The following is a 16096-nucleotide window of genomic DNA, read 5'->3' as shown; positions in this document are numbered from 1 at the left end:
TAGTCTTTCCCCTCTAGACCAGGGCTCCCCAACTTGAGCACTACTGATATTTTGGGGAGACAAGATTTTGTTGGGGGCTGTTTTCCTGAACACTGCAGAACGTTTAGCAGCATCCCACTAGATGATAAATCCCACTCGCCCAGTAGTTGTGACAATCAAAAATGTCACTACACACTGTCAAATGTCCTCTTACAGGACAAAATCCCCCCTGGCTGAGAACTGCTGTTCTAGACCAACCACCAGTTCAAGTGCACAAGTGACCTTCATTGTTCTGTGAGACTCAGTCATTGCAGCAAGCATACAGTATGATGCTACTCCTCTATCCTCTGCATCATAAGCTTTCCATGCACACATGAGGTTCTAGAATCTCATCTGTTCATGTGTTTCCCCTTCCCTCCCATACTATGTTGACCCTGAGCTCTCCATTGCACACTTCTTTCCAAAAGAAGTGTGCCTAGATCCCTCTAACTTCACCTTGAAATCATTACCTGAGCTGCTCCCCGAAGCAACCACCCAACCATTGCTCTCGGGCTTCTTTGAGGGGATTTTTTTCGACAAAGTATGTGCTCATTTATAGCCATTCATTCCTCAATTCAAGTTCTCACAGCTGGGCCACTCAGCTCTTCCATCAGTCCATCCTGAGGGACAACTCCATCCCAGACTCTCCACACTGTAACAACGCATACTTTATTCTTCCTAATCCATCTCTAAGACCAGAGTTCTACTGTAACAACCACTGGAAAACTTTTCACAGCTTCTCAAACTGATATAAAAATTTAATCCAATTCCAATAAAAATCTCAAGAGGTTTTTCTTTTTGTGGAAACTGACAAACTGACTCCAAAATTAAAGAACCTAAAATAGCCAAGACAACTCTGGAAAAAAATCAAGATGGAGAACAAACACTACCTAATATCTAGACTTATTATAAAGCCATAATAATCAAAACATTGTGGTACTGCTGGAAAGACAAACAGGTCATTGAGAAAACAAAGTCTGCAAAAAGACACACACATATAGTGAGAGCAAGTGATTTTCAACAAAGGTAAAAAACAATTCAGCAGAGAAAGGTTCATTTGTTCAACAAATGGTGCTGGAACAATTAGATAACTACTTGCAAGAATATGAGCTTCAATCCATGCTTCACCCATATACAAAATTAACTCAAAAGGAATTACAGACTTAATGTAAAATCCCAAACTATAAACATTCTGGGGCGGGGGGGGGGGGGGGAACAGGAGACAAGCTTTGTGACCTAGGTCAGGTAAAGATGGCTTAGATGCAACACCACAAGTATATTCACCGAAGGAAAAAAATGATAATACAGATAATACAGATTTTAATTTTAATAAAATTGAAAACATTTGCTCTTCAACTGATGCTGTCAAGAGACTGAAAACACAAGCCACAAGTTGGGAGAAAGTTTACCAATCATATATAGCAGTTTTATCTATTATGGCCCCAAAGTATAAGCAACCCAAATGTCCATCAACAAACGGATGGCTAATCAAACTGTGAATAATCAAACTGTACCCATTCGATACGGTATTACTTAGCAATAAGGAATGAACTATTAACATATGCCACAACATAGATGAATCTCAGAATAATTAAGCTGAGTAAAAGAAATGAGATTTCCCTCCCCCCCAAAAAAAGTACCACCAGTAGTGTTCCATTTATTTAAAATTTGAGAAAACGCAGGGAGTAATAAATCAGTAAAAAGAAACTTCTGGGCAGGATGGCTACTTCATTCCCTTGATATGGTGGTGGTTTCACAAGTATATACATAAGACATTTATGAAATTGTGTACCTTAAATTAAGTACAGTTTACTGTATGCCAATTATGCTTCCATAAATCTATTTTATTTTTCTGAAAGATGTCAGGGGGGAATTATTAGCTGTTGGGGGAAATATTAACTGGTAGACCATGTAGGCCTCTACTGCTCTGGGTACAGCTGAAACTGGTCCATGCTACATGGGATTTCATGAGAAGTGTTTTTGAAGCGTTTGTGTGCTTGTTTTGTTTAAAATTGTGCAGTGGAGTAACACAAATAAAATTCAAAATTCCTGGGTACTTAACATAATACAGCCTGGGTAGTGTTAAATCAGGGACCAAAGGTATGTGCTGGACAGGGAGAGATTTGGTGGAGCCTCAAGAGGTACCAATTTCCACTACCTTCACTGTAATTCTCTTTTTAAGTATATCCCGAGACAATCACCACCATCACTATTCCTCCTGTGGTTTTCAAGGTAAGTCTGACCACATCTTTCAATAAAAAAAAAAAGAAAGAAAAATGAGAATAAAGCCAAGTGGCCTGAATTCTCAAAGATAATAATTAAGTAGCAAGCTTTAACCAGATGTTTGATGACACTATTTTTCCCTACGATTCTATCAGAATCAACTGCATTTACATACAAATTGGCAATACTTTGGAATCCCACCTAAGAAAAAGCCACCATTTTTCCCTTAAGACATGAAACCCATGTACTGATCTATTAATTTCTTTTCAGGATATGATGTCAAGTGCATTTTTAAAATATACTCCATTGCTCCCAAGTGCTTCTTTAATCCACAAGGACTGGTTTTAGCATTTAAACTAATTTATCCTAGACATAAAAAACCTTCTGCTTATTCTCCCAGATAATTGATTCTTGATTTGTTAAGATACTAAACACTACACTTTATACCCTGAAATGCAAAACCGCTGGTGAACTCACTCGTGTGCTCCATGCAGAGCAAATACCATTTAGTGCCTCAGCAGAGAGGCCAAGGAGAGCTCAGAAACGGAGAACACCCCCTCGCTCTGTCCTGCTGCCAACACAGGGGGAAGGTCCTCACTGTCCCTGCAACAAAACGCTATCATTTGTTTCACAGCAGCTACATACGATATCATATGGTGCCAACTTCCCAAAGCGAATGATTTTCAAAAAATAAAAAGAAACCCAAAGATAAGCTCTGCCTCAAAGCTGACCTAAGGAAAAGCACAGATGACCACCAACAATGACATTATAAGGCTGCATTGTAAGGGCGCCTGGGTGGCTCAGTTGTTTAAGTGTGTGACTTCAGCTCAGGTCATGATCTCGGGGTCCGGAAGTTTGAGCCCCGTGTCCGGCTCTGTGCGGACAGCTCAGAGCCCACAGCCTGCTTCAGATTCTGTCTCTCCCTGCCCCTCCCCCACTTGTGTGTGAGCGTGCTCTCTCTCTCTCTCTCTCAAAAATAAATAAACTAAAAAAAAAAGACTTCATTGGAAAATCACGGTTTATTAAGAGTTTGGCACTCAATGCTAATGTCATCCCAATGTTAATCTCATTGATCTGGATGACACAACACAAGTTAGAAATCACTTTTCCTACATAGTCAAGAGCACATACATATGCCACACTAATATTTTCTAACAGAATAAGAACACTTTCACATAAAGATCGACAAAATATGCAAATATATCTTGAAAGGTTTTACAGTTCTAGAAAAAAGGCATTTGAAAATCTTCCCCTCCATATAATAGGCATATTTGAATTTATTATGATTACAATATTCATTTCGGAAAAAATCAAAATTTATTCTTCTGTGCTAGGTCAAATTGATGTCACCTATTTTCACATGCAAATAAAATTCATAGAATATACTTAATGAAACCTTCTCCCCTCCTTACAGAACTATCTGCGTTGAATTTCCTTATGGTACCCATCACAAGTTACTTGGTTGGCTTAGGAGGTGAAGAAGATCCCAGAAGACCATGGGAAGAGAAATGTACAATGGCGGGCATGTTCAATGGACACATCTTAGGTTCCAAAACTTGAGCATGGAGAAGCCCTCAAACTCATCCCAGGAGAGGGGACTTTATATAACAACATGTTAAAAGACAACCCATGTGTGTTCAAATAAAAGAACTGACCCACCAAGGTGCTCTCCTGTGGGACCTCTACTTCAGAAAAACAGAGGGACCACTCAAATAACTTTGCCCCAGCCGATTAGGTCAGTCAGCTGCCACAAGGAGCTAAGAAAAAAAAAAAAAAAAAAAAAGAGCAGGGAGTTGAATTCTTGGGAGTCAGAACAGCTGAGGAAAGGGCAGAGATTCTAAGGTGAAACACCAAGATGCATGCCCAGTCTTCCAGCTACCACCCACCTCTCCAAGGCTCCCCTCAGAGGGCCTGACTCACTGCCACACCCCAGGGTAAAGAGGACAATACAGAACTCAGCTGCTCCACTCATGTCTGCCTGGATAATGGGCACACCTGTTACTGCGGCTGGGCCTACCACACCCTGCCAGCATGGCTCTCCCTAGTCTCCTTATCAGTCTGAATAAACTTCACACCCGGGCATATCTGGAGTGTGCCTGGAGGTCTTCCCTTTGGTTGCGGCTTTAAATATAAGTATGAACACTCAGGAAGAGCTGGGGCTAAGCTTTCCAAAATGTTCAAAGAAATCATGACAAGCACGGTGAAGTCAAGCATACTGTGTGGTGTCTACCATTTGTTTTAACCACACTGTGGATGCTGATGCTAAAATTCATGTCTTTCAGAAGAAAGCACACCCACATCCTTGCTGATTATCTCTTTCCAACTCAACTGTATTATGCTCCTCAAACGGAAAGGTTGCCTTCTAGTCCCTGTGTGTAGGAACTCTAAATTCTGGTCCCAGTTCACAGAACTATCCTGAAAACAAGCAAATCTCAAATCCTCTGTGTTGTTAGTTCTACATTTCTCAAAGGTATGTTCCATCATATTTCTGTTCAAGTTTCTTCTAGGTATGAAATTCTGACTAAGATTTTCCATATGGACATATATAATACCCAACTTCATTTTCCTCAACACCTGCCTATCCCAAAACACAATTTTAAGAAGTGATCTGTATATTACACTGAGAAAAACGATAGGTAGATTATTCTGGAAAAGGGGCCACTGAGCACAAAAAGTGCCCACAGAGCCAGATGATATAAAGCCAGAATATGTATATGTTCTGTCCTCACAGTCACCTGGAAACCTCCTGTTACCAGGCTTGACCATCATGGGATATGGGGGAAAGACCTACCCAAGGATATGCGGGCCAAATGCCTCTTTAAAACGTCACCATTGACAAAAACTGGGGGGGAAAACAGTCTTTTAGAAAATGCTAGGCAAATGATCTGGCTTTAAAGGAACTTCCTCTGCCTACTTTGCAGTCTCTGGCCTAATTCTACAGGACAAAAATAAGAGATGGGGGAGAGGATGGTACAGGGAGGGCTTAATTCCCAGTATGTTCTGTTTCACAGAACACTTACATAATATAGTATGACAGACACTGTTTTAAACACTTTACAAATGTTAACTAATTTAATTTTCAAAACACTCTCCATCTGGGGCTCCTGGGTAGCTCAGTTCGTTAAGCATCTGACTCTTGGTTTTGGCTCAGGTCAAGATCTCATGGTTTCTCAGTTCAAGCCCCACATCTGGCTCTGCTCTGACAGTGCAGAGCCTGCTTGGAATTCTCTCTGTCTCCCCTTTTCTTTCTTCCCTCCCTGGCTTGTGCTCTTTCTCTAAGTAAATAAATAAACGAAAATAAAAAATTTTACAAATGAGGAAACAAAGACACCTAGAAGCTCAGTAACCGTCTGAAGGTCACAGCACTGAGTAAATGGTAGAGACCGACTGAAACCCAGGCAACGTGACTCAACTCCAGGCTCTGAAATGCCTACTGAGTTACAGACTGGAGAAGGTGGCTTTTGGTGAGAAACATCCATCAAGTGGCCTTAGGGGGTCACCCTACACAAGCCTTGCTGAAAAGGATTGCACACTGAAAACTCTTTCCAAAGTCCTGTTTGACTCATTTTTCCTTAAAAGCTATTCTAGTAAATGTGAAGTAGAGAACATTCCCTTGGGCCTTATGGGCATCCAGAAACCCAGTTTGCCACCATATACCCTGAAGCTCTAAGAGCAGTTGTTCTCAACTGGGCATGATATTTTAGGTTCACCTTGACAGCTGGTGGAAAGTCCATAAGCTCTGTCCCACCCCCCCCCCCCACCACTTCCCCTCCTCCAGATTCTAATTTGCACTCTCAAATGTTTTTGGAAATGTGAATGCATAAACCTCCCTGGGGGACCTAACCCTTCCTGCCCTGGAGCAAAATTAAGGTTTTCCTCAAGGTTTCAAAGGTAAGAGGATCCATCCTATGTTGCTTCTATCCAGTAGGTCTCCTCCCACCCACTTCACAGAAGATGAATACATGCATGTTAAAAGCCGCTGCAAATATATGCCAAATACCAAACTGGCTATTCGATGAATATATAAATGCAATTGACATTCTTTCACAGGCTGAAATCCTCTCTTTACTCTCAGGATATATTACACCATTCTCTTTTTATATAAACATGCCACTTTAAATGCTAATTCAGATGCAACACTCTATTTTTCCTTCGTTTTGTTTCTGGGTTTCTAACATTCAAAAGGACACTGGACTTCCACTCGCCTTTGACAAGGGGTATTCTGAATTCTTGCTTCAATATGGGTGGGGGGTGAGAGGGAAGAAAGTACTGAAGAGAAAACTAAATTTATTTTAAAAGTTATCCAAATACAAGTGTGGTTTTACTCTGTCCTTTATTTTTCTCCAAGTAAGCCCTTTCCATCTGTTTCAGGAAATGCTGCCTTCACCTTGATGAAAATCCCACAAATCTAATTCAACTGGGTTGTAAAATGAAGGCAATTCCCTCTCCTTGCATTCTAGACCGAAACTACTCATTTTACTCAGAGTACTTGTCTAAACAGTTCGTGAAGGCAGTATGTTCTGGCTAAAATACAACTGGGGGAATAGAACTCTTCTGTTTTAAAAACTACACATTTCTTGGGCGCCTGGGTGGCTCAGTCAGTTAAGCATCTCACTTCGGCTCAAGTCATTATCTCACAATTCATGAGCTTGAGCCCCTGGTCAGGCTCTGTGCTGACAGCTCAGAGCCTAGAGCCTGCTTCAGATTCTGTGTCTCCCTTTTCCCTGCCCCTCCCCTGCTTGTGCCCTGCCGGTCTGTCTCTCTCTCAAGAATATACACTTTACAAATTACCTTAAAAAAATACACATTTCTATGTATGCCAATGACATCAACCCAAGGCTACTCAATGACACAGAAGGCCACTTCCTAGCTTGTCTCGAAATGATAAATTCCAACCAGTCCAGGACCTTCAGCCCAATATATCTACAGTAGGATAAACCATCTTCTACATCCAGCAGGTCCAGCTCCACCCACAGGTTTCTGACAACCATGAGCGTCCTCTGGCTTCTGTCATCCTGGCCACCCTCTGACAACACTCTCCCTCTGTTGCTTACTCATCTTCCATTCCTTTCCTGCTGTGCCCAAGAGAGCCAAAATTAGAAAGAAGGGAGGTAAGTTTGCCACCCATTGATACATTTATTAACCTACACGTGGGGCAGAACAGTTCTTGACAGCTGCTCCCCTCTCTGGTTGCCTCATCTCCCATCAGTCCACCAGAAAGACATTCCATTAATGAACCGTCTGCTGCTGTGCTAAACACAGCTCAGTGACAAGCTGCCCAAAGGTATGTACCAGTCAACGAGACACTGAAAAGAAAAGCTCTTTAAGATCCAACTGAATGGATTTCTAGTACTAGGATGTCTGGCACCGTGGCAGATGTATTTGAGATGCCGGTCTTCTTTGTAGGTAGGGGGGTGGGCTTCCTAGCAGACCTGAAGAAGGGGGAGGGCAACAGACAACTATCTAGGCATGCAGTGCCCAGCCCTAGTCACTTCGGGCTACCTCCAGAGTAAGGACATAACAAAAGGAAAGCATGAGGGGCGCCTGGGTGGCTCAGCCGGTTGAGCTGCCAACTGTCATGATCTCACAGTTCTTGGTTTCGAGCCGATGTCAGGCTCTGTGCTGACAGCTCGGAGCCCGGAGCCTGCTTCGGATTCTATGTCTCCCTCTCTCTCTCTGCTCCTTCCCCACTAGTGCTCTGTCTCTCAAAAATAGATAAACATTAAAAAACTTTTTTTCAAAAGCACAGTGTTAATGGAGAAGGGACAAAACTCTACAGAGAGGAACAGTTACTGGATACTAGTATTTATTATTGCTAGATCAAGAAATTAAAATAAACCAAGATCCCCAAGTTGTCTTTTAGGAATTTCAATACTCCCAACTGCTCAGCAGGCGGAAACACTGTTTTTCAGGACTTGTGTGCCCATGAGGGGGAGTTTCTGCCTGACGTTTCAGCTGCTAGAATACACAGCTCAGTTTCCTTCTCTGTATAATGAAATACGAAAGGTAGCTAAAAAAAACAAGATTGGAGGACAGGAACTGGCTCCAGCCAATCTCCAGCACCTCCCCCCACCAGGAAATTCCATGTAAAAAGAAGCTCTCTCTGTCCCCAGAGCTGTTTATTTGGACAATTAACAAAACAGAAAGGGGTCTTTAAAACAAAATAAAGGGTAGAGGCCAGGGAGACCTTGGTTTTGCTCCTAACCATCCATTAGCTCACATCTTGGGTTTTTACCTTTTTACCACTTTCCCTCCCTGAAAATAAACACCTCCCAGAGAGTTTTTTCCACTTGGAAAAGTCATTTCAGGACCCAAGATGTACATATGGGTAAGGACTAGATAAGGGACCCCACGGCACTATTAGCACTTTGATAAATATGAACAGTGTAGAGTCCTTGTTACCAGAAAAACAAAATAACGTCAAGAGAGCCTATGTATTCCACACTGATTTAAACCAAGAAAGATCTGGCATGGGCCACGGAATCACTGTTAGTCCTCAACACACTGTGATAGGAACGGAGTCCCAGAGCAGGACAGTTGACTCAGCTGGGACACTCACAGTCTGGCTGGGGAGATCTACCATCATCCACACTCTGCACCTTACTGTGCTAGGCACCTTGTAGGAATTAAAAAACAGTCACTTCTCTTAAAAGGCTAAAAACTGAAGACAACAAATCTAGGTCTCTAACTAGATGTCAAAACATTCCTCCTTTCCTGCTCAAGTACCAAAGTTTATCATGCTGCTCTGGCACTAACCAGGAAGTACCTGCCACAACAGATATTCTGACCACTGTAAAACCGTACTCAATGGGGCCAGTCTTCATCATGTCACAAAAAAAAAAAAAACCACAACAACAGGGGGTGCCTGTGTGGCTCAGTTGGTTAAGCCTCCAATCTTATTTCGGCTCAGGTCACGATTTCATGATTCATGAGTTCGAGCCCTGCATCAGGCTCTGCACTGACAAGGCAGAGCCTGATAGGGATTCTGTCTCCTTCTGTCTCTGCTCCTCTCCCATTTTCCCTTTGTATCTTTCTCAAAAATAGATAAAAAAAAAGAATTAAAAAAAAAAAACCACACACACACAATAAAACAAAAATCAATACAGGTACGCTCTCTCCTTCCATTCAAAATAGTTTAACAGTTACTTAATTTTCTCTTCAAATTATTTTTAAATCTCTACATCTGGATAACACAGCTTGACTATTACCTTCATGTAATTACTGAACACTTTAAATAAAATATTTTAAGAATATCAAAATGTGGAAGGAATACTCTAAACACCCATGTACATACCACATTAATCATATATGTGACAGCCCCTGGGGAAGCCCCTCAAATCCCATTTCTTTCTTTTCCTCCACTGATAAGCTTTACTGTACATCTGTTGCCCATGCCTTTTTGATATTTTTATTGTACATGTTTGCATCTACAAACAGTAAACTGTCTTGTCTTGCTTATTTTTAATTTTTATAATGTAAACGCTTTCTTGCCTGTGCAATTTGCTTTTACCTTTTTGTTCTGCATGCTGTTTTTGATAATTACATGTGTTGATACATATGCTCCAGTTCATTCATTCTACCTGCTATACAGTATTTTGTTCTATGATTATATTATGATTTAGTCAAAGGATATATAGATCTTGACAGGTTGCTAAGAGGAGAAAGAGCAGAGAGTATGAAAGCTTTAGTTCCAAGGAGAAAGGAAGGGAAAGTGCTGGAAGCATCGAGGACCAAGCACTGGCACATGGGTACTCTTTGAAGGGAAGAAGACAACTAGCTCAAGTCTAGCTATCTAAGCAGCCAGAGTGGAGACGGCATCTGGGACTCTGAAGGTGAACAAGGGTTGGAAAAGCCTCTGGAAAACTGATCTGGAGTCATGGGTAATTTAGGAATATCTTGCCTGGAAAGCATCTTTCACTTCTCCTCTGATGCCCCTTGTACCACACACACACAAAATGGTCACAACCTCTTAAAACATATTTGAAACAACACAGATTTCAAGTTAGTTCTTGAGAAAACGATCATAAAATACAAATTACTGGAGTACTGGATTATTTTCTAGACAGCATACAGTACAACTTGCTTGTTTTAGGCTTTAAATGAGTAATAAAAAGAAAAGCCTATTTTCTGTGTTGTTTTATGGAAGAGTTAACTGTTACGGATAGAAAACATAAGTTACCATGATTCCAGGCATGAAAATTACCTTTAAGACGATACTACATTAAAAAAAAAAAAAATCTGATAAATCCCTAAGTGCCTGAATGATGGCAATGCATTTTCAGAATATCATGCTTCAAGACATACAAAGTAGAGGCGGGGATATAATACAATCGGGCACCTTCTTCCAAGAACACAGCCTTTTTGAAGGTACACACCCTCTGACACTTTCAATCACATTGCTTTGTAACTACAGACCATGAGGAATACATCACCCTGTGCAGTGGCTCACTGTTAACATGGAGAGAATATTCGACAGAACAGAGGGATCAAATCCTCAATCTTTCAGAGAAAAGATACTAAAAGATCTGAAAACATTCATGCTGAAGGCATTTAACCAGCTAATAAACTGACCAAGTGTTAACAGGTTTAATAATTAGGTGCCATTATGCTGGCCAGCACCACTTGTGCCTTTCCTCATTAGATTTGTATTAAAATAACCCTAGCAATTACTTTTTAAAGTATTTTCTTTTTCTCAAAGTCATAAAACAACCTTGCATGAGGAGAGTAATCACTGGCATTTGGGATGGGGTCACTGAAAATGCTGAGTGGTGTTAAGTCCCAAAACATCTCTATCATAGAGCATTAATTCTCTGGGGAACATTTGTCTTTAATAAAAAATACAAAGGAGCATCTTTATTTTTTGTTTCTTTCACTTGGAAGTATTAATTTTCCCAGAATTCACTAAAAAGAAAAAGATAGATTTATGCTATGTTTTACTCCCATCGTTTGATTGATAGATCAATTGGTTTTTATTAGGGAAGAGATTTAAAATGGCTTAAACGTAATTCTATATCTCTCATTAAATTTTCAAAGCATGGATCCCAAAGAAACTTAAATTATCATCCTTTTCATTCATGAAAGATTCTAAGCTCTGAAGTAGATAAATTTAAATATCTTATTTACCTTCTATTTTCCCATCAATATACAGCTATCAGCTAACATTAACAGACTTAGACAAGGAGATATGGAGATAAGGAGATTTTACAAAAGGAAATACAGCCCTTTAATAGGCATAGGGAATCATTTTGTAGTTAACATTACCTTAATAGAAAGGTACAAAAAACATACTGAGAAACTGAAAAAAAATGCAATCTTTTATATAGGCTAAAAGGAAGATTTGACTAAAGTTATAAAGTTTTCAGATAAAGTGTTAAAGACAAACCTAGAATGCTTTTAGCATTAAATAAAGGTACAAGAGAAAAGAGATTTTTTTCTATTATTTCATGTAGTTTTACTTGTTTTTCTAATTTCTTATTTTTAATCATGATTAGAAATATCAAAATGTTTGGATGTCTCCAAGTCTAGGTGAGAGTCCTAATCAAGATTCAGAAGAAGGCAAGTTTTTGATTCTAAGGGCATTTCCTACAGCCAACTTTTAAGCAATTAACTTCTAGCACACAGAGATAGAAGTTGGAAGTGAGTGAAATTTTCTAGACACATTCTTCAAGAAAAATGGTCCAGCATCCTCCAGGCAGCCTAAAGCTGTGAAACATTAAGAACCAAAATGGACAGTATTGAAATGTAACTGGGTAAAGTTCTGGTTCTCAGATGCAAAGGCTGACATAACCCAAAAGTTAGTCAACAAAATGAATTCTCTCTGCCAACAGCTACCACATACATTTCCAAAACTCCAAGTTGATATCTGCATAAATGTACCTGAAATATTATAGCTAGTCTTTAAAAGGCACATTGCCCTTTGGGGCACCTGGGTGGTTCTGGCAGTTAAGGGTCCAACTTCAGCTCAGGTCTGATCTCAATGGTTTGTGTCTTCAAGCCCCATGTTGGGCTCTGTGCTGACAGCTCAGAGCCTGGAGCCTGCTTTGGATTCTGTGTTTCCCTCTCTCTCTGCCCCTCCCCCGCTCACGCTCTGTCTCTCTCTCTCTCTCTCTCTCTCTCTCAAAAATAAATAAACATAAATAAATAAATAAATAAATAAATAAATAAATAAGTAAATAAATAAAAGCACATTGCCCCATCCACTCATTTCTTCAGCACAGATACCAAATCCAAGTATTTCTAGAGCAGCCCTTACACAGTACTAGCTGACAAGAAATCTACTCTAAATTTAGTGGAACATTAAAGGCAATACATTTCATTCTGCAACTTGCTAATGGTAAAAAACTAGCATTTATGCAAATATATTATTAGCCTTCAAAACAAAAGGTTGAAACAAACTATAAGGAAATCAACTTAAAGTTCATAAATCCGCTATTTTAAAACAAGACCATTACGTGAGTCAATTCGGTAAGATCCAGACCTAAAAGAAAGTTTAGCTGATTCAAAGCCTTCATCAGCGCAAAAGGGTATCACTTACTTTGCATAAAATCCATAGCATAAAAAACAATCATAGATTTCCAGATCACATAGAAGGGCGCTAATTCTTGACTCAGATCAATTCATACTACCTGCAGACCAACTAATGGTTTTGCGTGATGACATAAGAGAATTTTTTTTTTTTAAATTAAGATTCTCCCAGGAGTAAGTAAACTTTTTGGTTTACGATGCCCATAAGGAAAAAAGCTGGCAACTTCCTTCAAGATATACTGAAATCATTATTTGACATTTATAAATAAATGCAAAGTGTCTGTTTTCTTAATTCAGTTGATTATCATTTATCCTCCATTTGTCACTGCAAACTTAACAAGTCAGAGAATACATAACGAACTGTACAAAATAATAATAAGGAAACAAAATTAGGCTACTTACAAACTTCCTCTTCGGGGGAGACTCAACTCCTTCTGCAAAAGAAAAACAAAACAAAACATATAAATGAGAGGCTACATTAACCTTAGACTAGCAAAGCACCCAATGGGTGGCACAAAATGTGCCATTCTTCATTATGCTTGATTTGCCGTTTTCCACAATGCGAAGATTTTAATGTCATGATGTTACTCTGGATCCCTTACACTGCTCTCTTAATACACTCTGTTGGAACTACAAACACAGTTTATCTAAATTCCAAAACAGAAAAGACATTAATCCTCTCAAAGCAAGAGAGCAAAGTACTGAGTTGAGTTACATGGACCTAAACTGGAGCATAAGGAAAAATCAGAGGAAGGCAAAATCAGAGGAACCCCAAAAGGAAAGAGATAGAAGGAGGAGCAGAAATAATACATTAAAATTAAATGAAAGGTGAAATGAAAAAAAGGCAGTTAAATCAGACTATTTACCCCTAGCAGAAATAAGCTCGTGCAAAACAATGGGCACTCCAAAGATTATATATACATACATATTTTTTAAATAAAGCAAAAGGTTTCCTTCTGGTTTTATTTCTTAAAATAAGAGTGACTTATGACTTGGGATAATGAATGTCTAATGCCAGACAGCAACAATTAATAGAGTGCTTTTAAGTTTTAAAAAAGGGTGCTCTCATCCTTATCACAAATTAGGATCACTATCCATCTAACTATAGGGGAAGCTGTGAAAACAAACTAAAAAACCAAGCAAACAAACAAACAAAAAAGGGTTACAGGAATATCTCCATGCCTGGGTTCTCAGGAATGATCACTTGATGACAGTAATTAAAGAATAGGAAGCCATGACTCATCTGGCTGTTTAAACTCTAAAAGAACACAGTATAAATTTGAAAGACTCAACTAAATTTGGGTTTTCATTCCTATAATGACTTTTTTTTCCTCTTGCCTCCCAGAGCTCAAACATGATCCCCTCAGCTTCAAATTCGCCTTTCTGTCCCTTATTTTTAGTGGATCCCTAACTGTGTGTCAGGGACAGAGCCTGCAGATCTTCTAAACAACACAATTTACTCCAGCCTAGCTTCCAGAACATGGCCTTGGAAGCAGCAGACCAGAGGGGAGGATGCTGCTTTAAATATAGCACGCTTTACTCATTAACTGGCAAACATATCCAGATACAATTACAATAATCATATCACTGTTTAATTACAAGAAGAAAAAAAATCAACCATTTTAGAAACAACGGACCTTCTTCCTCCGCTCAACAGCTAACGTTTCCTTCTCAAAGGCCACAGGGTTCAGTGGTGAAATGCTGTATTTTTGTTTTGTTTTGCTTTTTTCTCAAATCCTTGATTATCCCCAAGAAATTATAGTGTTTGCTCAACTGGGATGCCTCACTGTCAAACATAAATATACCCTCATTTACTAAAACCTCTAATGACAAGAGAAAAGTCTCTGACCAAGACTGTTTTCCTTGGGAACTGACATGTAAATAGAATAATCAATGAGTGATTCTCCATACGTATATCTTTGATTATGACAAACACTGAGAAATCTGTTTTGGATTCAAGTTAAAAAAAAAAAAAAAAAGAAAAGAAAAGAAGCAAGAGAAGACCTCTCTAGAAATCATTCTTCACCAGACTGTGTCCTTTGGAAAGGAATTACCGAAACCTGATGCCTGGCAAAGGCCTGGAGCTCCAGTCAGTCAACACTGCGGTCCTGTGAGCTGATCTGACATTGGCACAGAAAGAAAAGGAGGCGGAGCCGATGTGTTATCATAAATAACAGAATAAGTTAGGTGTTATTTCAACTCTACATGCAAACAGATCATTCAGAGGGAAAGGGCCAAATGAATTATCACCACATAGTTCAATCAATCATATTCCACCCAATGACCTGACCATAAGCCAGCTGCTCTGCTCCGAGAAAAACCGCAGAAACAGCAGGATAAGGGATAAAAACCAACTCTGTTTTTAATCAGAAGTCTTTCCAATAGGTCTGGCATGAGGAGTTCTAAACAAGAAGAAAGGTTACGGTGGGTAACCCGGCACTGCCACTCCGCGGGACGGCAGCCGAGGCTCCAGGATGAGGAGCAGAGGACATTTAATAGGCCACCGTCAACTGACCTGAAGCTTCCCGCTAACCAAGCCGAAGGAGCTAATCCACCTGATGGTTTGAATGTCAGACTCGGGACTGGAAACTCAATTTGGCAGCAAATTGGAATCAGATGCGATGGTAATAAAGTGAGAGAAACGAATGTGCGGTGGCCAAGACCTTGTGAAGGGGAGCTGCAAAAGGCTGCAGATACCAGGAGCACTAGGCAATTGCACACGGAGCAGCGAGTGGCTAACGTGCGGGGACCACACGATGACCAGTCTGCACCACTCAGAGCAGCATCGAGGCTGCCACAGCCCCTGTGGTACAGTGTGTATGTGTCTTCATTGTATTTTCTTGATGTCAGGATAACGTCGCTAACACGTGCCATCAGGCTTTGTGCTGACAGCTCAGAGCCTGGAGCCTGCTTCACATTCTGTGTCTCCCTCTCTCTCTCTGCCCCTCCCCTTCTTAGGCTCTGTCTCTCTCTGTTTCAAAAGTAAATAATTTAAAAAACCATTAAAAAAAAAGATCTTCATTGCAACTGATTACTCAGTGACTTCTAATATTTTAGAAGTGTTGTGTATCACTACTTGCTGGACAGTATAATTTCCTTTGCCCCCCCTTTCTGAATGTGCTAACTAGCATGTATGTATAAGGGTGAAGTTGGGGTTCAATCTCACAACTTTGAGATCCTGATCTGGGTCACAATCGTGGAAATCAATAGTCGGAGGCTTAACCAACTGAACCCATAGGTGCCCCAATACTGTTACCTTCCTGTAATTCCTGGATAAGAGTAAGGACAAACAAGGGTACCTCAAATCCAGTAAAAGAATTCCCAGGGAATC

General features: G+C 40.1%; 1 protein-coding gene across 17 annotated transcripts in view; it reads right to left on the bottom strand.

The window, feature by feature from the left end:
- The window catches only part of MAST4 (microtubule associated serine/threonine kinase family member 4), a 556148-nt gene that overhangs the window by 254983 nt on the left and 285069 nt on the right, over positions 1-16096 (bottom strand). For all 17 annotated transcript variants that reach the window (XM_053223443.1, XM_027040714.2, XM_053223445.1 and 14 more), the window contains one exon: positions 13168-13199. In XM_053223443.1, coding sequence (XP_053079418.1) covers positions 13168-13199 — 32 coding nt within the window. The remainder of the gene's footprint in view (positions 1-13167; positions 13200-16096) is intronic.

Source organism: Acinonyx jubatus, chromosome A1, assembly GCF_027475565.1.
Source record: "Acinonyx jubatus isolate Ajub_Pintada_27869175 chromosome A1, VMU_Ajub_asm_v1.0, whole genome shotgun sequence".
In the NCBI taxonomy this organism is placed as follows: domain Eukaryota; kingdom Metazoa; phylum Chordata; class Mammalia; order Carnivora; family Felidae; genus Acinonyx; species Acinonyx jubatus.
The sequence above is the reverse complement of the archived record's forward strand: the minus strand, read 5'-3'. Positions and strand labels throughout refer to the sequence as shown.